This window comes from Diceros bicornis, chromosome 40 (assembly GCF_020826845.1).
Source record: "Diceros bicornis minor isolate mBicDic1 chromosome 40, mDicBic1.mat.cur, whole genome shotgun sequence".
Lineage (NCBI taxonomy): Eukaryota > Metazoa > Chordata > Mammalia > Perissodactyla > Rhinocerotidae > Diceros > Diceros bicornis.
Genome location: NC_080779.1, coordinates 13,849,856 through 13,875,598, shown reverse-complemented (window position 1 = coordinate 13,875,598; position 25,743 = coordinate 13,849,856). Strand labels below are relative to the sequence as shown.

The 25,743-nt window shown below is 36.5% G+C and overlaps 1 protein-coding gene across 3 annotated transcripts in view; it reads right to left on the bottom strand.

Annotated features, from left to right (window-relative positions):
- The window catches only part of REV1 (REV1 DNA directed polymerase), a 96,200-nt gene that overhangs the window by 37,918 nt on the left and 32,539 nt on the right, over positions 1–25,743 (bottom strand). For all 3 annotated transcript variants that reach the window (XM_058534468.1, XM_058534466.1, XM_058534467.1), the window contains 3 exons: positions 8,451–8,619; positions 3,759–3,911; positions 78–781 (listed from right to left, as the gene is read on the bottom strand). In XM_058534468.1, coding sequence (XP_058390451.1) covers positions 78–781; positions 3,759–3,911; positions 8,451–8,619 — 1,026 coding nt within the window. The remainder of the gene's footprint in view (positions 1–77; positions 782–3,758; positions 3,912–8,450; positions 8,620–25,743) is intronic.

Here is a 25,743-nt window from a genome sequence, read left to right as displayed (position 1 = left end):
ATCACAATACCAATAACAGCTTAAGAACAAAATGGTCAAGCATGACTGTTTCTTAAGAAAACAATTTTAGTATCTACCTGTGTCAGTTACAAGTGCAGACCTGCCTGTTTTTATCTTTTTTAACTTTTCCCTTCCTGGAAAGACACCACTACTTTGTCTTTGTAGGGTACTGACAAACTCAGTCAATTCACACTTCCACATTGATATGTGATGCAGTCTTGAATGAGAATAGAAGTCTGAAATAAAATTGCAGTCTGAGGGTTTGGATGGCACTGAAGGTGCTGCTTTGCTAACAGCAGGAACTGAAGAAGTGCTTTTTGTGCTTGAAGGCCCCTGAACAGTGGAGTGGTGAGCACCATTTATTTTAGTGTTACCGTGCAAAGACGATAATGAGGAGGAGTTAGTTCTGTGTGGATTCCGCAAAGCATCTGTGTTTTTAGTGCTTTGTTGCAACTGCTGCACAACGCAGTCTCTGAAGTCAATGCTGCTCTTCTCAGCCTTCTCCTCCTGGGCAGGGTCTGGAGAAAGCCTGCTGGCAACACTGTTGCCCATGGGCACCAAGCAATCCTGTGTCTTTAAGGCACCATTAGAGCTATGAGTGTGTCCATTAAAAATGGCAGAGCTGTCTCTGTGATGCGGAATTCCGTTTTGTTTCCTTTCTGGAAAGATGTGCTCCAGCTCCAGAAAACTAAAATCATTATTTGCATCTTCTTCATTCCAGCTGTTCACTCCATTGACTTTGACTTCATTTTCTGTCTCAATCTTCTTAATTATGTGATTTCTAAAACAAGAAAAAAATTTTACTTAAGTTAATAATGTCTGACTTACAGGCTAAGATAATTTTTCTTAAATAGTGTATTAGTGATACACACTTCGATATTCCCCCCTAAAAACAGAAAAATTAAGCCCCCAAATTTTATATTCTTTCTCTTCCAACAAAACGTTAATTCTTGGGGCCAGCCCAGTGGTTAAGTTCATAAGCTCCACTCCACAGCCCAGGGTTCGTGGGTTCGGATGCCAGGCACGGACCCATGCACCGCTTATCAAGCCATGCTGTGGCACACATCCTGCATATAAAGTAGAGGAAGATGGGCATGGATGTTAGCCCAGGGCCAATCTTCCTCAACAAAAAGAGGAGGATTGGCAACAGATGTTAGCTCAGGGCTAATCTTCCTCACCAAAAATAAAAAATTTAAAAAAAAAAGGTAATTCTTTGCTAAACCAAAGTAGCAAGGTAACTAGAAAATTCTACAATATTAACAGTCTTGGGTTTTTTTTTTTTTTTTTTTAACTTCAGACACTCCAAAAGAAGAAACAGAATGGAACCTTTTGAGATTGAAAAAAAATCCAAAAAACTATGTTCAATTACTTCTCCCACTAAAAATTAATTGGAATCTGTAAGCTCTAAATATCCAGTTTGTAGCACAATGTCTGGCATTTATTAGGTAGTCAATAAGCATTTGCTGAATTAATATGAATAACTTCCATAAAAACGGGTAAAAAACTTTATTTGAATTCTTATTCCCAGTTCTAATTTTAGTTTTCTCTAAGGCATTCTTCAACACATTAAATCCAATACTGCTACGATCCTGAGGCCAGTTAGTGTCACTCAGGAAAAGACTAACAGACTACATTCGTTAATCCATTCACAGGGCCAACTGTCGCACAAGTAGATAAAAAGTAAGAACCAGGTCAATGTGTATGGGTAATTTAGTAAAATTTATACCTAGAAAAATGACGACAATTGCCCTATTTACAAAGGAAATGGCACTTCATTTCTAAGAAAAGCATATTCAGATGCAAGGGAGGTCCAAGGCAACCGGACCAAGTTTCCTGATGACAGGTTTATAAATGCAAGACCTATGACAAATGTTATGCTAAATTCACAACCTTGGCTCCTCTAGATGTCTGCTTGGTAACACTCTGTAATAAAGACAAATTCATTTGCATTCACAAGAACCACCTGAGTAACGAAAACAAAAATCCTGAATTATGGAGCAGTAATTCATTCTACTTAGAAATGTCCACAACATTAATCCAACTACAGTTCAGCCTCCAGATGAGGGTGTCATACATAGTACGAAGGCACACGTGAGATTACCACAGTATTACCAGATTTAACCGAAAGTCTCTCATCCTAGAATCAACGAAGTATATTAGTAATGACAGTCTGAATACACAGAAAAGTCACACATGAGTCAGATGCAAAACATTACCACCCATTTCTGGGTTGGCCCTGGCTGACCACCTCATGGAATATGACAGCCAACTCTGAGCAGGTCCAGTTCTCACAGATGATCACACCAGTGAAAGGGAAAAAGAAGACCAACTGGAAATGATTAAAAGAGGAAGGAAAGAAAACCTAATCTGTTACACGTCAGAAAAGTCTCGCTCTTGAGATAAAGAGAAAGCAAGTGAGGAAAAAGTCACAAAAGAGAATTTCAAGGAAATTTATAAAGTGTATTGATCATACCAAAAAATAAAGTCACAGAAAGCAACAAGTGAAGTCAGAAAAAGTCTTACGTCTAGATTTCTGTGTCAGAAATATGATTCTTTACATGTATACTAGCAACGTATGCAACAGAAACGCATACATACATTGGCAAGAAAACATTACTAATATAAATTCTTTCTGTACTATAGTTTTTCAGCCTAGACAAATGAATATTTACAAAGCAGCTGTGCTGGAAATATAACACTGGGAGATACACATTTATTTGGCAATAGTGTAAATGTATTAAGAAGTAAAATCTGATAGATAAAATTCTTCCTAAAATTGACACAAAGAAGAATTTCAAAAAACACATGTCTATTTTCTATTTTTATTAGTGTGGATAAGAAAAAAATATGAAATTGTGTATTCAAAAAGGTTTTCTGACATTACTTGTCATATACCTTTGCAGTACTAAAAAAATTACAAGTTTTAGGTAACATGAAAAACATTTAACTACTACGATTCTAAGTGGATACAAGTTAAAGAACAAATGACAACAACAAAAACTACAGAAGGTAGTGATATCAAATCCTCCCAGGTTAATTAGACGCCTGGTCTTTTGGAAAAAATATATCCAACTCCCAAAGCCAGCAATTTAATAAATAACGAGAAAGCTAATGATAATGAACCACCTGAACATACAAGTTAAGGCAACACACCAATTAATTGTGAAACCAAGTTACCTAGGAATATCACAATTAAAGCTTAAATCAATATTTTTTTTTTTAAATCAGCCATATGGAATAAAGTCTAGATTTACCTCTAACTCTAAAACATTGAGGGTCATCAACTACATTTTCATTGACATAAAATATTTACATATTTAGAACTGTCATAAACTTGGTATTTTTCAAAAATAACCTAGAAATGTTAACATTTTCATTACCTGTCTTTCTATGCATAGCACACAACAAAAGCATAGCTGGCTGTATAGTTCAGGTTTTGAGAAAGCAACATTCTACGGCAAATTGCTTGTGTAGAAATAATTACTTTCAGAAATATCCATGGACATTTTTACTTGTAACAACTTAAGATCCATTACTTTAACATGGGATTAAAAATCATTGGAAATGCTTCCTTGTTTACACTTTATTCATGAAACTTTCATGATAAAAATAATTTTTAGGCAAGACACCCACACACATATTTCAACATGTTTAATATGAGGAATGACCTGATTTTATATCTCTATCTTTGGCAGAGCACGGGCCACACCCACTGTTAAAAACCAGCTTTGTAGTGTTCCCAATCTAGACAAACTTACACCCTGTCATTGAGCTGTCTGGCGATATTGCTTGGACCTGGCACAGGATCCTCAGGTTGGCACACAGGATTAAAGTTGAGACCTTTCTGCACACTGGACTGCTTGCCATACAGCTGATATGGAATGTAGGACAGGAGCCGTCCAGCTTTGATGCTGAAACAGAAAAGTAACACCAATTTAAGAGTTCAATACTTGGGGAAAATAAGTTTCACAAAAAATTCAATGTTCTTAACAACGAGAGTATTTCATCAACAATAAGCCACTTGTTTTCCTAGTTCATTCCTTCTCTCCGTTTTAGTGACCCTAATACAATATAATCTTACTTAAAAACTAAATAATAAGCCATTCCACCCATGAAAAGACACACGTCTGAAATTCAAAAATTAGTGGCCAAAAATCTTACATGAGAAAAAAAAAACACTAGAGTAGGATGAGAAACAGTGCAAGCACAGAGTTGGACTAGTCACTATTTTAATCCTCATGACTTCAGAATTCACAATTCCCCCCTCAAACAATTCACATGGAATCATCAAGACTTCCTCAAATCCCATCTCGAATATTAAGTTTTTCCAGAACAAGTAAACCAGATGAGGATTCTTAATTCCCACAATTCATGTTAGCTTTATTAAATGTGAAAAATTGTAAAATTAAAAAAATAGGACAAAATAAAGAATCTCAACTTTAAGAGAAACAAATAATTTATACTATCTTTATGTGTAAGGGCGACAGACACAAGGCTACTTGAGGATCTCAACTCTAAGAGGGCAGAAGCTATCATATATATCCTCTTACAAATGTTCACCACATACAAATGTTCACCACATAAAAACCAGGTGACATTCTCAAATACCTATTTCTTCCTTTTGTACTTCAGAACTAAAACTAATTTAAGTTGTCTTAAAACGATTTTTGCTTTCTAATGAATTGAGTTATACATGGTTAACTGTATCTTTAAAAATATCACTTTCAATTTAAATTTATAAATAGCCAGGGCCAGCCCCGATGGCCTAGTGGCTAAAGTTTGGTGCACTCCGCTTTGGCAGCCCAGGTTCAGTTCCCAGGTGTGGAACCACACCCCTCGTCTGTCAGTGCCATGCTGTGGTAGCAGCTCACATGAAAAAAAAAAAAGAGGAAGATTGGCAACAGATGTTAACTCCGGGCAAATCTTCCCTCGCAAAAAAAAAAAAAAAAAAAAAAGCCAACCAACATACTTACGCTACCATCCAAATTTAAAAAAAAAAGACTCCTTAAGTATCAGGAAATATTTCTAAATACATCTCCGGCTTTAAACCTAAAATATATACTAAGGAAGTCATTCTTTAATTATTTAGGAAAAAAATTAATAAATAACAGACTAAAAATACTTTTATTACTGTCAAATAAATCCAAGATGTTTGACATTTTTATTTTCTCAAAGGGTGCTCCATATAACTTTTTAAAAAAAATAACAACCACGTAAGAAATAACTGGGGGCCGGCCTCATGGCATAGCGGTTAAGTGCACGTGCTCCACTGCTGGCGGCCTGGGTTTGGATCCCAGGTGCACACTGATGCACCGCTTGTCAGGCCATGCTGTGGCAGCATCTCATATAAAGTGGAGGAAGATGAGCACAGATGTTAGCCCAGGGCCAGTCTTCCTCAGCAAAAAGAGGAGGATTGGCACGGATGTTAGCTCAGGGCTGATCTCCCTCACAAAAAAAATAAATAAATAAAAATAAAAAAAAGAAAAGGATTATGGCAAAAACTGGAAAATCAATAACTTGTAATATACTATATGCAAGTGTACGATTTACAAGTTAAAGGTTTCAGTAAAATAATTTCATACCTTAAACTAATGTACACAGGCTTCTCATTAAAAGACTCCCCTGCCTCTCAGAAGTCATGGCCCTATAATCATGCCTACATTAACTCAGGTTTAATGGCACATACACAGACACCAGGGAATTCTAATCAAAGCAAAGTAATCATCCCACATACTTAGAAGTGACAGTTGCTTTTAAAACTGCTCAAACTAAAACAGGAAAACTAATTATAGAAGAGAATATCATGTATCATCCATTAAATAGCTAATATAATGTTTAAAATTTTAAATGTAACAAAATCTCATTAAAACACTGCTGAGAAGAAGAGATTAACATGATCAGGATTAGAGTGTGAAAGAAAACAGTACTATGATTTAACCAAGAGGATTCCATGCTATGAAATAGTAGACACCGGGCATTTATTTTAACGCATAAAGTATTTATATATTAAAAAATATATATATTTATTATATATATGCTTATATGTTAAAATAAATGCCCGGACTGATCCATTTCCACATGGGCCAATTCATCTATAGCAAGCTTAAAGAAATGGCAAAGAGAGGCCGACCCTGTGGCATAGCAGTTAAGTGCACGCGCTCCGCTGCTGTTGGCCCGGGTTCGGATCCCGGGCGCGCACCGATGCACTGCTTGTCAGGCCATGCTGTGGCAGCGTCCCAAATAAAGTGGGGGAAGATGGGTACAGATGTTAGCTCAGGGCCAGTATTCCTCAGCTAAAAAAGAGGAGGATTGGCATGGATGTCAGCTCAGAGCTGATCTCCCTCACAAAAAAGAAAGAAAGAAAGAAAGAAAGAAATGTCAAAGAACAGATTCAAATAGGAGTCAGAAAATCTGGATTCTGAATCCTGTTGTTTCTGGGAAAATCAATTAACCTTATTGGGCCTGCGTTTTCATACATAAAATGAAGCAAATAGGTCATATAATCATCATGTCCAAAGTTACTTTATTTATTTAAAAACAGATGATTAAACCTGACTTCAAACTAAAATAAAATCCATTAAGGTGAGTTTTAAAACTTATAACTGCCTCAGCTGCTTTTTCTATTGTATTATCTCTCTATTTGCATGCAGGGCAAGAAGGAAGGGCAGGTGTAAAGAAAACAGCTGTAATGAAAATCACCCTTTTCTAAACAAATCAAGTCGCACCCTAAACAAATCAAGTCGCACCGAGCAAGAGCCCTTTCCACCCCCACTTTCCTAGTATCCATTCCCTCCAAAGCCTAACTAATGTCCACAAATCAAAATCCTAGCCCTAACACAATGATAGAACTGTCTGTAAGTGACAACACACAGCTGAAGTCTGGAATGATACTAACTTCTTATACTGAAAACTTCACAATTCCTTTTTAAGGAGAGATACAGCTAAAAGCCGAATTCATTGATCCTATATAATGAATGAATAGTGGGTAGGTCATGCTAACACAGCGCAAGGAATCAGTGAGATGTTCTAGGGACAAGTCTTCAACTTAATCGATTATCCCAAGGTTTAAAAAACCCTTAATCTATAAGATATATTTGACTTTCTGGAAGCCAAATGCAGTTTTTTTTTAAATGCACTTTTGACCCTTTGGAATTTATTTTCTAATACTTACTAATGTTTATAGAATAAAAATTAAATAACGACATTAACTTCTAAAATATTATGGCTCTACAATGTGCCATTGTGCTAGGTCATTGCGCAAATTACTTCTAGTTCTCATATAACCATAGGAAGATACTAGCCTTCTTTTACAAATGAGGAATCGAGGTTCAGAACTACTGCATAACTGTTCCCAAAGGTACACAAGACTAGAGGGACACTGAATTCTCCAGTTTGGATGTGACCCCAGGTATGTCTCCAGAGCCCAAGCACAGCCTTTCCTAAAACTATATGGTGCCTCTCACTGAATCTATGATGCTATATCTGCTATACAAAGGAACTGGGCAATACTAACTCTGATGAATGAATTAATAGAAGGTGTCAGAATTAGTGAAATTTAGGATTTGAAAAAAAAGCTTGGCAATTGACTAAAAAATCATTTCTAAGTCTATTTCATTAGCACCCCATTATACTACCCGAATATTCTCTCATACACTCCTTACAATTTATTCATACATAAAATCATCATTTTAATATTTTCACTCTTTCATAAATCTAGCACTCACTCATACATATTATATACCATTTCAAAATATAAGTCACTTAAGTTATGGCTTATCACCAAGGTTCCAGATGACATATTTAAACTTAGGAAGTTGACAGAATGGCCACCATTGATTCACAATATATCAATTCCAAACCAACAACAGAAGAACCGTAATATAAACTAAAAAGGAAATATTAATATTACTGTAAACTGCTCCTCCTCCTGGTCCTCACTCCCAGCACTCCAGGTCCACCTTACCCTGATCTTCTTTCTTCCCTTAGCATGTATTAACTTTTCACAATTTACTCACATATTAAGTGTACCGTTTAGTATCTGTTTCCCCCAATAGAATGCAAGTTCTAAGGGGTACGGGAGGGATCTTTCTTTTGTTCATTGATATTTTCCAAGCACACAGAACACTGCCCAGCCCATAATAGGGGCATAAATATTTGCTGAACGAATAACGGGTTTAGTCAACCCACTCCCATCACTGCTTCCTGCAGCTTGAGTCATCTCCCCTAATTCCTGGTAGGAGGTTGCAAGAACACTAGTGTACTACTTTTAATAGGAAGTCAAATCCTAGGCTACCTGAATTATAATGTGAGGTTAAACAGTAGTGTTGTTTAGGACATTAATTACTTTTCACCCTTAAGTTAACAGGCAATGTAAGCTAGATAAGTGTTTATAATAGAGAGAAGTATTTCGATTTTTAAAACTTATTAATTTAATTAAAAATAAAACTTACCTTTCCACAATCCATTCTGGTCGAATTACCTTTTCCCCCTTTAATTCTTTAATTTTCACATTAGGAAGATTTGTGGCAATAATGTGTGTTGTTTTGGATCTGGAATAATACACATGATATTGGCCTCCATGCAACATCATTAGCTTTCTCAATTCTTCAGCAGAAGGATCTGTAAAATTAATATTAAAATATATTAAGGGTTTTATATATAAAAAAGTAGAGCCCTAGCTGAATAGTCCCTTAAACAGGCCAATTTAAAGAACATATCACTGGTTCACTTTCTCCGTGGCTTTGTTGTTGGTAAACTAAGTTGGGAGGTAAATCACAAAATGATAAAGCTGTTTGTCTTAGCATACCCCCCTCCCCTGGCTGCTAGAGACAGCCAACCAACACAAAAATATCTACTGCTAAGAGATGCCTAGAAGAGCAAACAGACCTCAAGTAATGAATCAAATACTAATAACAGAGCAAATATTTTCAAACTTCAACCACATTTAGATATATGACCTTGATATGGGTATCTCATGTTATAAAAAATTAACAATTATAAACTTGTTTATTGATCAGTTTACAGAGACTCCAATTAATCCTACAGCTCCTTTAGAGTAATACAATATTTAGCCAGATAGATAAACTGCTCACACTTACTATGAGCAGACTTACTGTAGGGCTTATTAATAGACGTTACTTCTATGAAGCTTAATTTTACTTTTTATTTAAGAAAACATGAGAAAGTTAAAGTAATCTTATGCAGTTTCCTAACAGGAACTTGCACCAAGACAAAAAATAAAGTTCACCAATAACAAAAAGAAACGTCACAGACCAAGAAACACCCGTTTTTCCAATTTGGTTTCAAATTATTTTTCTCTTAATAAAACTATCAAAATATTTTAAACAAAAAATCAATGTGGTTTATGCTTTCCCATAAAAAGAAATGTCTGACTCATTAAAGTTATGTTATGATCAGCATTACCAGTATCACATTAAACTAATTATTTTCAATAGCTTTTCTATTTCTTTCACCTATTATCCTAATGAAAGCTCTAAATCACACCTCCCCTAGCAACAGCTGCACCCTGGGTGGGGGGAGGTGTGTCACAGGAGACTTATGTATCTACTTTGTTATTCAAGCAACAGCTTTTCCTTAAGCCCAAGCAATACAGGCCCAAGTATTTAAATAAACACTTTTATTATGATAACTATCTAATTAGGTGAGTTTTAGTCTTTCGAAGAAGAAAACCTAACAAAGCACATACAGATATGCCAGGTTTGACTAATTCTTGGTAAATTCTTATAGTGTAGAATTCATTTGATGTTACTCATTGCACATACTGGCACTGCCCAAAAGAAAAATAATGTGAACCACAAATGCAAGCCACGTATATAATTTAAAATTTTCTAGTAACCTCATTAAAAACAGTAAAAAGGTGAAATTAATTTTAATAATATATTTATTTAATCCAATGGATCCAAAATATTATCATTTCAACATGTAATCAATATAAAAAACTGGGATATCTCATATTCTTTGTTTCATACGTCTCCAGACTCCAGTGTGTATTTTACATTTACAACACATCTCCACTTAGACAAGCCACATTTCAAGTGCTTAACACACGTGGCTAGCGGCGACCAAAGTGAATAGCGCACAAGAAAGAGAAATGAAAACAACTTTTAAATAAAATTAATTCAAAATTCATAAGGGAAGGTTTTCAGGGGTTACGGATCACAAAAACTAAATTAGAGGATCACAATGATTTAATGTAAAATAGTGGAAATTAAAACAGATAGCCAGTCAGGAATCTACAACTTACTTTCTTTTCCTAAGATTAAAGAACTTGGCTGACCTTATAAAATAACAACGGAAGTACCAAAGTGAAGGACCGATACAATGCAATAATATGGACAAACACCAAATCCAGTAAATAGAAGGGAAATGTAAAGAATCTTTTACAAGTTAATCTACAACTTTCCTAACCAATTCTAATTGTATTAAATGATTTAAATAGAAAATAGCAGGCTGTCAGGAACACATTACCTTTGCATACATACACTTTCCCTTCTACTAAGTTGCTCTTTAAAATCCAATTACTGTGGAAATTTGGCACTGGAAAACCTGGAGAGTTTATTGTCCTTCTACTGGATGAAGTCAAGAGGGCTCCTTGAAGTTCAATTCTGAAAATTCTCACATATTCTTCAGTGTGAAGTGGACCATGAAAACCTATCTAGTTAAAAGCTAAGATACACTACGGTGTCAGGCTGACCTGGGTTTAATCTTGGCTTGGATATTCTTTATTGTGTGACTTTGGACAAGTATTTAACTCCTTTAAGCTTTCTCCTCTTTACAAATAAACAAATAAGGCCATAATGAAGAAATAAGTCTGGCACACACAAAGTGCTCAATACAAAAACTGTTATCACTATAAACTATGATGACATCAGAACTCCCTTCAAGTAATGTATATGACTTTAGGCTCCTGCCCTAGACTCTACAAAAAATGGTGGACAAAGACAATACATATGCTGACACACGTTGCCCTAACTTTCAAACAAAAACAGAACTGCCAACGGCGCACTGTGGACAGCAGCCAGGAACCCCTCCATCAGCCCAATCTGCCTGGCATGCGTGGTGGCTGCTGGCTGCCCTCATTTTGATTGTTTTTCGAAATTTTAAAAATAGTATTTCTCTCTAGCTCTATTTCTTCAGCAGAACATACTTCCACATTACAAGTTCACAAGAATATAAACAATAGCCCTGAAGTTTTGCATAATAAATTTACTTTTGTATTTAACACTCTTCTTTAATTCAGCAGATGTGGGCTAATTAGAGAAAAATGTTTGGGAGACAGTATCCAACACCATGAAATCTATATGATGCTAAGCTTTGTGTAACACACACAAAGGACCCCATCCCTGCAATCTACTACACCAGTTAATTTTCTTTATAGTACTTATAACAATCTGAAGTACCCTGTTTGTTTGTTTACTTGTTTACTGTCAGATTTCCCCCAAGAACATGTGCTTTTTGAGGGCAGGAACCTGGTCTGTTTTATTCACGTCCGTGTCTGGTACAAAGCAGGCGCTGAGTAAATATGTGTTGAATTAATTGATATCCCCAACAAATCACCAACTCCTTGCCTGGAGTTCTAGCAAAAATGGAGTGCAAGTAGTATTAATACCTCAATTCTCAAAATATTTATTCCACCACTCACAAATTAGGCCACATAGCACAGACTCCAAAGCAAGACTGACTGGGTTCAAATACCCTACCTCAGGCAAGTTATTTAACTTCCTAGGGCCTCATCAATTTCCTCATATGTAAACTGGGGATAATAATAGTGCCACAAAGGGCTGCTGTGGGATTCAAAGAGCTAAAACTTATAAATTACTAAGAAAAGTGCAGTGCACATAGTAAGAATTATGTGTCAGCTACTACCAGTATTATTATTATTATTACCATCTCTTATCCCAAAGCAGGAAGAAGGAAGGAATTCCAGGGCTGAGGTTGCTCTCTACCTATAAATTATTAATTTTTTCAATCCATAATCCCACCTACAAATCCTTCCTCCTATTGCCCACCCTTCAGTACCTTTTCCTTCAAGAGTGTCCTTTACGTACTAGTAAGAACAAGAAAAGAAAATGAAAAATCAAACAAAACAAAAGTACATTCAGGAAAATTCTATCCTCCAAATCTTTACGGTTGATGTTATACTCTAGAGAATGTCAGAACTAAAAGAGCTTTTAGAGATCTAATAACCATTTCATTTCCCACACTGGTATAGAAATGCTTAACCAAGTTAAACTGACTGGACCAATTCAAACTGTACATAAAATTAACATCCCTCAACCTCCATTATACATTCTCATTGTACATATTATTTTAAAATACATTCGAGTATAAAAAAGGCAACTTAATCACCAACAAAAATCATCACCACACATTACCACTGACATTTTGGTGAAGATCCTTTAAATAAAACAGAGTGTCTCTGAGGCTCAGCAGCTCCCAAAGATGACTTCACCAGTATAAAGAAAATAGCATTGGTTCTAACGAAAGATTTTTTTAAGGATATGCACCAATTATTTCCTTAAACTTCTCCTAAATTTTTAAACAAGCAAATTATTACTCATTAATGCACTTAATAAAGTTTCTTAAATAGCAACAATTTTAGGCAGATTAATTTATAGAAAAACAAATCAAAGATTGGAGAGATTAAGATAACTTTCCAAAGTCACACACAGTTGGTGGGATAGTGCAATTCAGGTCCAGGTTTGTCTCCAAAAACTACACCTGATCAAACTTAACATACTGCAACTCTGGAGAGGCCCGGTTTTCACTTGCAGGTTAACACTGAAAAGTCATGACATCTTGGGGAACTGACTCATCTCAGCCTCAATTTCCTCATTTACAAAATGAGAGGCTAGACTAGATGCTACTTAAGATCCCTTATAAAGCTACTGTACAATTCTATGCACTAAAACCATTATCCGCAGCAAACAAAATTTGAAGACTATTTCACAAGTTTGTGAGGGAAAGAAAAGCAGGTCATATCACATAGAATTTTACGGCTAAAGGAACTAAGGAAGAAAAATGTAAATGACAAAAAAATACATAAATGTATAAATTAGTAAGACATTGGAAAAGGTAGGTCAATAACTCACATATCTTGATTACCTAATAAACTACCATGTCTTGTACATATAAGAAGTACAAAATTCAAGAAGTTTAAAGTCAAGTAACAGAAAGTACTTAAAAGCAAATACTGTCTCTACTAAGGCCAATATAAAACACACAGTATAAGGGAAAACACAGTGAACTGCAGATCCAAAGTCCTGAGTTCAGTTTGGCGATGCCATAATTCGCTGGGTAACATTAACAAGTTTTCTACTACGTTTGTGCTTTAAAGCGTCAGAGGTCAAAAGGGATGACTGGAGCAAACGACCTCTAAGGTTCCTTTCAGATCTAAACTATTATGAATCTATTTAGCTTCCAGACAAATTCTCTATTTATCACTGCCTCATATTCCATTACAAGTAGGTTCCATCACATCCAATACCATCACAGAAAACAAAATCAGTATTACAAAACCAACTCTACAACCCTTCAAAAAGTCAGTAACAGTGCTTTGATGACCTGATTAAAATAAACCATCTTGGGCCGGCCCAGTAGCTTAGCGGTTAAGTGCATGCGCTCCGCTGCTGGCGGCCCGGGTTTGGATCCTGGGTGCGCACCGATGCACGGCTTGTCCGGCCATGCTGAGGCTGCGTCCCACATACAGCAACTAGAAGGATGTGCAGCTATGACATAGAACTATCTACTGGGGCTTTGGGGGAAAAAATAAATAAAAATTTAAAAATAAATAAATAAATAAAATAAACCATCTTTTATGATGTGTGTTTTACCAGACTCCCTGCTCAATTTCTTTATCCTCTATAATGAAACTTCTATAACTAACATTATTATATGCTAACAATATTTGTGAGTAGAAGGTGAAGATTTAAGGGGTCTTCACTTCTATTATTCCCTCAACAAGCAATATTATCAACATTATCATTTAGATATTCATATGCATTATCTATTTATGTATATTAATATGTGTGTATCATCACACATCTCAAACTGCCTACATCAACTCCTAATCTGTCCATTAAAATATCAGCACAGGGGGCTGGCCCGGTGGCTCAGCAGTTAAGTACACGCGCTCCACTTCGGCAGTCCAGGGTTCGCCGGTTCGGATCCCGGGCATGCACTGGTGCACCGTTTGTTAAGCCATGCTGTGGTGGCGTCCCATATAAAGTAGAGGAAGATGGACGTGGATGTTAGCCCAGTGCCAGTCTTCCTCAGCAAAAAGAGGAGGACTGGCGTCGGATGTCAGCTCAGGGCTGAACTTCCTTGCAAAAAAAAAAAAAAAAAAGATACTAGCATAGAAGATCTAAGATATTTGAAGGAAAAGTGTAACTAACCTATTCTTTTCATTTGCAGCTTTACTACCGAGACTAGGCAGTGGTGGTTTGAAACATGATATGTCAGCAATATGCTCAGAAAATTTCCTATATGACAAAGCAATTTGGCAGTCATTTTTACTAGCAATAATCCTAAATATCTGATGTAGAAATTCAAGATTAGTTGCCAGTTTCCCTAAGCCATTCTGTTAAACCAAATATTTTGTGTGTGTGAGAGGAAGATCAGCCCTGAGCTAACATCTGCCAATCCTCCTCTTTTTGCTGAGGAAGACTGGCCCTGGGCTAACATCCGTGGTCATCTTCCTCTACTTTATATGGGACGCCGCCACAGCATGGCTTGACAAGCGGTGCGTCGGCACGCGCCCGGGATCCGAACCCTGGCCGCCAGCAGCAGAGTGCTCACACTTAACCGCTATGCCACGGGGCCAGCCCCAATATGTTTTTAAAGAGCTACATGATACTCCGAGTATAGGGTAAGTGCTCTCAATATATGTTTACTAACAAAAAATAACAAGAATAAATTTTACACAGGATAAAACTTGAAAATATTTCTTTCCTATAGCCAGTAGACACTTAACGTGTGTCCATTCCAGTAGCACCAATATATGTCAATTTTATTTAAAAACATCCACCTCTTTGTAGAACAAAATAAAACTGTCATTAACTGCATTATAACCATAAGCAGGTAAAAAGAACTAAGGAAAGAAAGTTAACATTAATTTAGCACCTATTCCAGTCAGCTACTTCCCAAACTTTATCTCACTTAATCCTCACCACTAGTGATTCCAATATTGGAATTCAACAGTATAGACTCAACATCACAAGTTCTCTGTGAGGTTATTAATTTCATTTCAATACTATTCTTACCAAAAAACAAGCATTTCTTGGATCATTTAGATAATCATTTCCTAACTACGCACTGCCACATGATTTCAGTGCCAAGGTTTTGCTATAAAGATGCTGGTGTTATTGCCATGGACGTCTTTAAACGTCATGTACTGATGTGGTGTATATATACAATGGTATATTATTCAGCCTTAAAAAGGAAGCAAATTCTAATAAATGCTACAACCTGGATGAACCTTGAACACATTATGCTAGGTAAAATAAGCTGATCACAACAAGACAAATACTGTATGATTCTACTTCTCTAAAGTATCTAGAGTAGTCAAATTCATAGAAACAGAAAGTAGAAGGGTGGTTGCCGGGGGCTGGGGGAGGGGGAAATGGGGAGTTATTTAATGGGTACAGAGGTTCAGTTTTGCAAGATGAAAAAGCTCTGCGGATTGGTTGCAGAAGAAGGTGAATATACTTACCACCACCAAACTATACACTTAAAAATGGTTGGTAAATTTTATGTTACGTGTAATTTGCCATAATTAAAACAAAAAGCAAAACAACATTTGGACAGCCATGCCAAACACAAAAGAATATGCAATGTACCAACCAGTTAGTACCACATCTACATTGTGAGCAGCAATTTAGTTTCAGGAAAACATATCACTCACATGTTAATATTAACTTGAATTTTATTGTTTGTAATTTTATCCACATTTGATTTTCAATTCTGCAAAACCCATAATCGTTAAGAGCTTGATAAAACATTACTACTACTACCATTTTAGAGATGCTTGTGGACATTAAATAGGTTAAAATCTCACAGCTATAGGAAGAGATGGCATTAGCTATTAAGTGAAAAAGACATGGAATTAAAGTAAAATGCAAGCCTTGACTCCTGATCCCATGCTTACTCTCCAACTTACTCTCACAGTTAATAAGAAAATCTATACTCTACACTTTAGAAAAAAGTTTTAGGAAAAAGTTCAAAAAAAATAAATGGAGCCAACTTGCAGAATAAAAACTTCCATATTAATCCTAGATCAACACACATTCAATCAACTTTTCCAAACTTTTTAAAACTTCTGATACTCTAATTGGAGAACTGGAATTTGCTACATGAAAACTTACTAGAAATATTTCACCAACAATGAAACCATGAGGGTTTCTCATTACACCCTTTTAAGGCAAAATCCTTAGCTCCTTCAGCATCCTGAATGAGGTTTTATAAAGCAGATCGATCTCAAATAAAAGAGCACAGTAATACAGCAACATTTTCAAGTTTTAATAAATCTAAAAACAGGTTCTAAAACTTATCTTATAGTTTGAACATTTACTTTCTTTTCTACACGCACTTATAACATGTATCCTTTCTTGACAAAACACAAGATCAAACAACTGATCAACAGGAAAATACTTTTCACCTGTACTATATTTCTCACTGAATAGGACTGTACAATTTAAGGAACTTATAAATGAAAGAAAGCTTTGCAAACCTATAACAATATATTCTCCTAAGGACAATGGTGGTAACTCAGCAAGTACAGTAAGTACCCAAGAGTACTGACTCAAGAGGCAATGTCCAGAGGCCTGACCCCTGGCGTAGCAGGTAAGTGCATGCGCTCTGCTGCTGGCAGCCTGGGTTCAGATCCTCGGGGCACAGACACACCGCTTGTCAGGCCATGCTGTGGCGGCGTCCCACATAAAGTGGAGGAAGATGGGCACGGATGTTAGCTCAGGGCCAGTCTCCCTCAGGAAAAAGCAGAGGATTGGCATGGATGTTAACTCAGGGCTGATCTTCCTCACCAAAAAAAAAAAAAAAAAAAAAGAGGCAATGTCCACCTAGAAGGAGGCTGGTGAGTGCTGCAGGACTTGGTTCTCACTTTATTCTGCAGAGTACTTCAATTCAGGAAGTGATTAAGAACACAGGTGGTTACATTTCTGGGTGATAGAAAGTGGAAAGTTAACTTATGCAAGAGACAAAGTAATCTTGGTCAAAAAACACCTCAATGACAAATATCTAAGAGTGAAAATTAAGGCTCCACGTTGTATTTTAAAACAAATGCACTAGTTTAGGATGCAGGAGAACTGGTACAATGGCAACATGGCGAAAAGTCGTCTCAATGACTAAGCTAAATAAACGTCTCTTCCTTTTTTTCCTTCAGCTCTACCTCCTCTCCCTCAAAATAGCCAGCTCAACCAATAGAGAGAGCAGGAGAGGGGTGGGGACAGCCCCACCTCACTTCACATAGGTCAGACTATACACCCAGGGGATCTGGTTCCATTTATGGTCCAATATACGCTAGACCCTGACCTACTTCATTACAGAAGTACAGTAAAAATCGACCAGGATACATCCTCAACAGGATTCAAAACCAAGTCCTACTGGCTAATAAGCATTTACTGATGTTTCAGTCATGGACAAAACTCCAAAAGAAATAAATTAAGAAACAGCTTTGCCTTCATAAAGAAGACAGATGGAGACATTTAAACCAGTGATTTTTAACAGCAGAACCCTTGTTTCAAATAAACTCTTAGCGGAAATCCCCAAAATATCAAAATAAAAGTAGCATTATATAAGACACATTATTTTGAAAGTTCAATTTGTAACATATACTTATTACCATCTTGCATTTCAGTATAGTATTGAGAAAATCCTGATTCACACATTAGAACTATTAATATCTGCCACTGTTTAAAAGAAGTTATAGTCCAAAGTTTGTGTTCACACTACTTAACCTGACAGCAAAAGGAAAACATTCCTAGTAAATAACATATTTGAGTATTTATTTTACCTGTTTTTAGTATATTTAAAAACATATATAATTTTAAGACTGTGAAACCTTTAGGGCATTTTGGAACTCAAGTTGATAACCAATTCAAAACAACCAGCAGCTTTAATTAGGCATCCAATAGCACTTATTACTTATAATATTTGGAGATAGGAACCTTATTTAATCATGAGTATATCCCCAGTACCTATATTTTCAAATATCCCACTTAGAATTTAGAAAGAATTCCACAAATGCTTTTTTAACACAAAATAAATAATATTATATATCAGAAAAAAAGTTCTGTGGGAACAGAGAGCTGAGAAACATTTGATTGAGCTGAACCTGAAAACTAAGTAGGATTTTTACATTCAGATAAACTGAGGAAAGACGAGGAACAAAGCTGTTAGGGGGCTGGGGCAGGTGTGGCCATAGGGTTGAAAGCACATTTTCAAAGAACTGGGAATAATCTAGTTTTGGAGAGCGGTGGTGTGAACTAGCATGAAGATCACACTGAGAGCAGACGACAGGGTTTGAATTTATGCTCTGGAGTCCTTAGAGAAAGAACTAGGACCCGTGGATAGAAGTTGCAAGAATGCAGATTTTAGCTCAGTAAAACAATCAGACCTGTTTGAAAATGAACTGGCTTGCCTCCCGAGACAGTATACCATCTCTGGAGTCATTTCAAGAGGCTGAGTTGGGGCTCGTCTATTCATCAACGATACTGAAGAAGGAATTCTCTCATATAATCAAAGATTAACCTGAAGATTTAAAATTTCTTCCAAACCCAAGACTCTATGAGTCGGTGATCTAAAACAAAGGTCAGCAAACTAATGGGCCAAATCTGGCCCACCTGTTTTTGTAAACAAGGTTTTATTGGAACACAGCCACTCTCCTTCATTTACACACTGTCTATGCCTGCTTTGGGGCTACAATAGCAGAGCTGAATAACTGCTGAACATTACATGGCCCACAAAACTCTGGCCCTTCATCAAAAAAGTTTGCCAAGCCCTGATCTGAAAGACAGCCCAAGATTACCACTTTAGGAAACCTAAACAAAATATAATATTTGTTTTAAATATTTCTCCTATCCACCATTTCAGATACTGCTCAGAGAGGACAGGGCAGGTTATGCTGCAGTTAACATATGACCTCAAAATCTCAGTGACTTACAACAAAGGTTTATTTTTCACTCATGCAACATGCGCATCCTCTGCTCCAACATGTCTATGGAGCCGTGGCCCCCATGTCATCTTTACCCTGGGGTGCGGCTGATGGAGCAACCTCTATCTGGAACATTGCCTGTCACGGCGGCAAAAGAAAAAGAGGGTGTAATGAAGCACAAACTGGCTTTTTTAAAGCTTTATTGCCAAAGTGATAAATACCATTTCTGCTCAAATTTTGTGAGTTGGAAATATAATCCTCTCCCAGGGAGGGGAAGCAGATTTTGGTGAACAAAAATATAATCCACCACATAGTGTATTTGGAAAAATTTACATAAGTAATTTTGTTTTCCTTAGTTCTACAACCTATCTTATCAGTAGCATATTTCTACACCAATGTCTTGAGCCTCAAAGCAAAAAAAAAAAAAATCAAAGTTTCTAACGTAATTTCATGTTTCCCAAGACATAATATTAAAGCTCAGAATTATCTAAGTTATTCTCTATTCTAGTAAAAACATGTCTAGAATAAAAAACTTCGAAAATAAATGGAAGAAAATGCATCACTCACAGTTCCATGCCCAAAGAAAGTCAGCATTACTATGTATTTGCTTCTAGCGTTTTTTCCCTGTGCTCTTCTTTTTTCACAGTTCAAATCCCCGAAGTTTTCATTTTACATCCTATCCTTCCTCATTTACCAAAACTTTTTCTATATTATTACAAATTATCCAGTTATCTTTTTAATTGTTTTAAGTCACCTTTAGATGGTATAATTTATAACTAAATTTCTATTATCATACAATGTTTTGCTTTTAAACAAAACAACGTGATAAGATTATCTTTGATAAACCTTATACTGGAGGACCAATCAGGTTTATTGCCTTAGAACAGACTCTTAGAAGAATTATTGAGTCAAAGGTTATAAGCATATTAAAGCCTCTTCATATTTTCATATACTGCCACTTTCCAAAGCAAGTGTATCAACTCATTCTCTCTCTCCAGCAATGAACAGAGTGGGTATTTCATCCATCCATGCCTATATTAGGTATAATCACATAACAATTTTTAAAAATAAATAAACTTTGCAAAAAAACTATCTTGTTTCATTATGCATTTCTTTAATAGTGAAGGTGACCCTATTTCCCTGTTTGTTACCCAGGTGTGTTTCCTGAAATAGACTGTTTCTGAAATCTGTCTTTTAATCTACTGGGATCTTAGTGTTTTATTTCCTATTATTTTGACGTATAAGCTTTTTTCCAGTCGTCAAATTTGTTGCAACAAATTATACTGAATAATCCTACCCTTTCCCCCACTGATCTGCGGAAAACTCCTTTATAACTTAAAATATTTAATGTGATGCTGAAGTGCTAGGCTGTTCTAAGTGTTTTATAAATATTAACTCATTTAAATTTATAACAAATACACATATATGTATATAGATATCTAATTTACATATCAAATTTATATACAGAGAATTTATTTCTAAGCTACTCCAAACCATGTATCTGCCTATTCTTATACCAGTTACATACAGTTGTAATTGCTTATATAGCCTTCTACAACAGGTTTGGAGATGTCAGAGCTAGTTCTTCTCATTGTTTTTTTTTTTTCATCATTGTCTTAGCTAGTCCCACCAGACTTTTAAGGTAGACTATTGGAGGAAAAACAAAATGTAAATCAGATAATTTTCTGTAGAGGTTGGCTAGTAGGAAATGGTACTAACAAGGATAAAAGTGTTGGGTTTGAAGAACCATCACTACTGCAATAAAAGAATTTCTGGCATTCTGAAAATTCAAACTATTTAGTAGGATTTCTTATGTACAATAATACTGGGTGTTCCTAATGTCAAATGTTCTGAATCAAAGTTTAAAATTATATTCCACAATACCATTACTGTTAATTTTACAGAACATTCTTTGAGAATATTCTATATGCAACTAAATTTCAGCATTAACTAAAACCAATCATAGTAAGTAACAGACAATTAAGTACAGTAAAAGTAAAAGGCATGTGTCAAACACAGTACCACAATCTAGGCCTAAAGCTCTGCAAGTGAAATTCCACCACAACAAATGCCATTACATCACACCAACACAGCCACATCAAGACCATTTTCATGTCTGTAGGAACAGCTTGTAAAAAGAGTTTTGCTCATCTGGTTAAAACAAATTCTATAAACAATTTTTAAATCTTGTACAAAAGCTTTCCTTGATAGATCTCTAGTGAGAAATATTTATCATGTGCATCATTTCATTATGCATATCCAAGAACTTGATTAAATGCTGGTTATGCTACATACATAGTAGAAAGAAGCAAGCCAAATGGCTGCTTCTATCTCCTTGGTCCTACAGTAGTAATACCCTTCATTACTTCATTTGAATCTCACAATCCTATTAAGTTAAAAAAGATAATTAATTGAGCATAGTTTCTGATGAAGAAATAGAAAAAACTTAGCTGACGTGTCCATCATCACACAACTATTGTGTAGACCCTTTGTCTTCTGGCTCTCATCCATTACTCTTTCTCCAGTAGCCATGCATACTGTCTTTACTCTTCCTCCCTAACTACCTCAGACTTACCACATTCAACTAAAAGCCACATACATCCAACCAAACGAAACTGAAGGAAAATTTCAAAAGCCTAGAGAACACGTTTTTGAGTACTGTCTTGACATGAGTACAGCCATGTTTGGCCGCTCCACTGACCTACAGCCACCAGCACACAAAGAAATAGAAAGCTGCTTTCTGCGTGGTGGGAACTGGCCTTTCTCCCACGGAGGGAGTTGCAAGTTGTAACAGTTCAAGGCTCTTGGAGCGTCGTAGCACGGGACGGACTGGCCATCTGTGCCGGGCTAAGACGATAACCAAAGAAAACAATGCACGTACACAACTACTGGGCTGGGACGTTAGCCAAGGGGCCCAGTGCACGTACGCCACTGATAACCATTTGTGCATGGGAACACTAGATGCCTGCTCTGTAAACTCTGTAACTGCTTATATAAACTGCTGGAGACTGAGACCCGGTGAGAGTTCCACCTGTGGAAGGGACACCTTGCCCAGGACGTGTGATCCTTGCCCAGACGCGTCGATTGACAGGGCTCTCCCGGCAGTGGGGCGTGGATATTGTGAGTAACTGATTTGATGTGAGTAATTGATTTACTGTGAAGTAACTGATTTGATGTGTTCTCTTTTCGGTCAACCTGGTGTTTCTCTTTCCGGTTGATTTGTGTCATTTCCCTTCAGTCGATCTGGTGTTTCCCTTTCCGATTGATCTGATGTTTTTCCCTCTTATTATATGACCTATTTGGATCTGCTGCTCTCTCAGCCGATGTGGATGTTTTCCCTTTCCAGTCGAGCTGGTGTTTTTTCCCTCTTATTATTTGACCTATTCGGATCTGTTTGTGGACTATCGCCTTTACTATCCTCTATATAATAAAATATACCTTCAGTCCATTTGTTTGGAGTGGAAAGTGTCTTTTACATCTCCGATCGAATCCCCGAACCTCTCATAACAAGTACCTACCAGGTACAAATACCTATCAGACACTGGCAAAATTACAGTGGGTGGCATAAATTAATACAGTGAGTCTGTCCCATATTGGAGGTTAAATTCCTACGTCCCTGTTTTACAAAATCAGTGTCTCACACGACGGAAGGAGATATGTATATATCCATAGAAAATAATTCCTGAAAAGCATTTATTTCCAAAAAGTGAGATTTGTCAGCATTAAATGAACTCTTTTCCAAAATCACCACATTCAGATGCTCAGAAAACATCAATGTAAGGTTAAGTTTTCAAAGAAATCCCGATCACTTGAAATGTAGGTCTATTATACTTGCATATTCCCTTGTTTTATTTTGGAAATACTGTCAGATTATTTGCCTGCCCACCTGCTATTTCACAAACTTCAGCAGTTTGTCCAACTTCAGGTCCAACATCACTGGACCTGGTCTTTTATCCACCTATTGAAAAAAGTAGAAAATAACCAGAACACCTCTTTCCATATTAACTGTCCTGATCCCACTCCACAGAAGAGAGCAATTATAGTTCACCAGATTTTAGCTCTAACTCACCTGGGGAGCTTTCACCAAAATAAACATGCACGGAGCCTATCTTCCAGAGATCACAATTCAGTAAGCCTAGAATGTGGCCCATTTCTTAACTAAAAACTATAGATTTAAGAAGACTGAGTTGACTTAGCAAGAGTGAAATTATTTTAACATTCTGACATATAAGTACAAAACCCTGTTAGTCATTCATTCAGCCAGCTAATATTTATTGAGCATCTTACATGTGCCAGGCAAGGTTCTAGGCCCTTGGACAGAGCAATGAACAAGACTCACATCTGTGCTCCATGGTACTTCTATTTCACTGGGCAGACAGAATAACTCAAATAATACCAGTTTGGATAAAAATAAATTCTATGGAGAGAAACAAAGCCGGATAAGGGATGAGAAAGCAATCGGAGGGAAAAGCACACCTGTTTTAGCTATGGTGGTCAGGGAAAGTGTCTTGGAGGAGAGAACATTTAAGCAGAAACCTAAATGACGAAGACCTGGGGAAAGCAGGAGGAATGGCAAATTTAAGGTGTTATCACTGACCCAGGTTTGGCTAGGGACTACTATACAAAACGGGCTTTCTGACCCAAAACACTTACTACATAAATAAGACCTGACACTACAAGACAAAACTCAGGTGTGAAAACAGATGTTTCTAGCAATAATGCTATGAAATTTAAGCACTATGGACTGTCTTAGAGAAAGAGGCAAATCTAATTTAAGCTGGGTCTCAATGGATGAATACAATTCCAATTCAAGAAGTGAGGGAAGGAGCCTTTCATCAGAGGCAAAAGCACCAACAGAAGCACAGAAACAAGAAAGTACCAAGAAAAAAACTAAAATATCAGAATAAGCCTGTTAATCAAAATTAGAAAATGTAAAGGTGAAAATGTAGGTTAGGATTAGGACAAGAATGCCTTTATCCATTTTTATCTAGAAAATGCCTATTTATCCAAGACCCAGGGAAAAAAGTCAATTCCTCTATGAAGGACTCACTCTAACTCTCAAAGGCAATTACTTCTCTTCTGTGTTGGCACCCACTTCCCTCTGTTGATGTCTAACTCCAAGAGATTACTTATTCTTCACAAAATCCACATTCTCCATCAACCCCCATCTCTGTTCAAACACAGTTCCTAACATACAAGCAGCATAAAAAATACATTTGTGCAATCAACTAAAGTACAGTAAAATGGGATGGAAGGTCCATAGATTGGAAAACTCAACATAGTAAAGATGTCAATTCTCCCTAAATTGATCCACAGGTTAATGAAATTCCTATCAGAATCCTAGCAAGGTATTTATTTTGTAGTCCCCGGATAAGCTTATTCTAAAATTTATATGGAAAGGCACAGGACCTAGAATAGCTAAAACAATCCTGACAAAAAAGAATAAAATGGAAATAATCACTCTACCTGATATTAAGGCTTACTATATAGGTACGGTAATCAAGACTGTGTGGTATGGGTGAAGAAAGAGACACACACATCAATAGAACAGAATGGAGAAGCCAGAAACAGACCCATCCAAATATGCCCAACTGATTTTTGACGAAAGTGCAAAAGTAATCCAATGGAGGAAGGATAGCTTTTTCAACGAACAGCACTAGAGCTACTGGATATCCATAGGCCACCAAAAAAAAAATAAAATTAACTCAAAATGGATCATGACCTTAAATTAAAACATAAAACTATAAAATTTTTAGGAAAAAAAACAGAAGAAAATCTTTGGGATCTAGTCCTAAGCAAAGACTTTTGGCTTGAAAGCACAACCCATAAAAGGGAAGATAGATAAATTGGACCTCTCAAAATTAAAACCTTTTGCTCTGCAAAAGACCATGTGAAGAAGGTGAAAGACAAACTACAGACTGGGAGAAAATATCTGCAAACCACATATCTGACAAAGGAGTAGTATCTAGAGTACAGAGAGAACTCTCAAAACCAACAGTAAAAAACCAAACAGTCCAATTAGAAAATGGGCAAAAGACATGTACAGACGTTTCACTGAGGTGGCAAATAAACACATGAAACAAGTTCAACATCATTAGCCATCAGGCAAATGCAAATAAAAACCACAATGAGATACCACTACGAATCTATTAGAATATCTAAATTAATTAAAAAAAAAAATCCTTACCAAATGCTGGTGAGGATGCAGAGGAATAGGAAAACAAATTAAAACCACAATGAGATATCACTACACACCTATAATATTTAAAATAAAAAACACTAACTGCTGACAAGGATGCAGAGAAACTGGATCACTCATAAACTGCTAGTGGGAATCAGCCACCTGGGAGAACGTGTGGCAGTTTCCTAAAAAACTCAACAGACGACTACCATATAGCCCAGCAACTACACTCTTATGTTCACACACAAGCCTGTACACGAATGTTCACAGGCAAAATCAGGAAACAACCCAGATGTTCTTAAACAGGTGAATGGTTAACAAACTGTGGAACATCCATACAGTGGAATACAACTCAGCAATAAAAAGGAAAAACTAC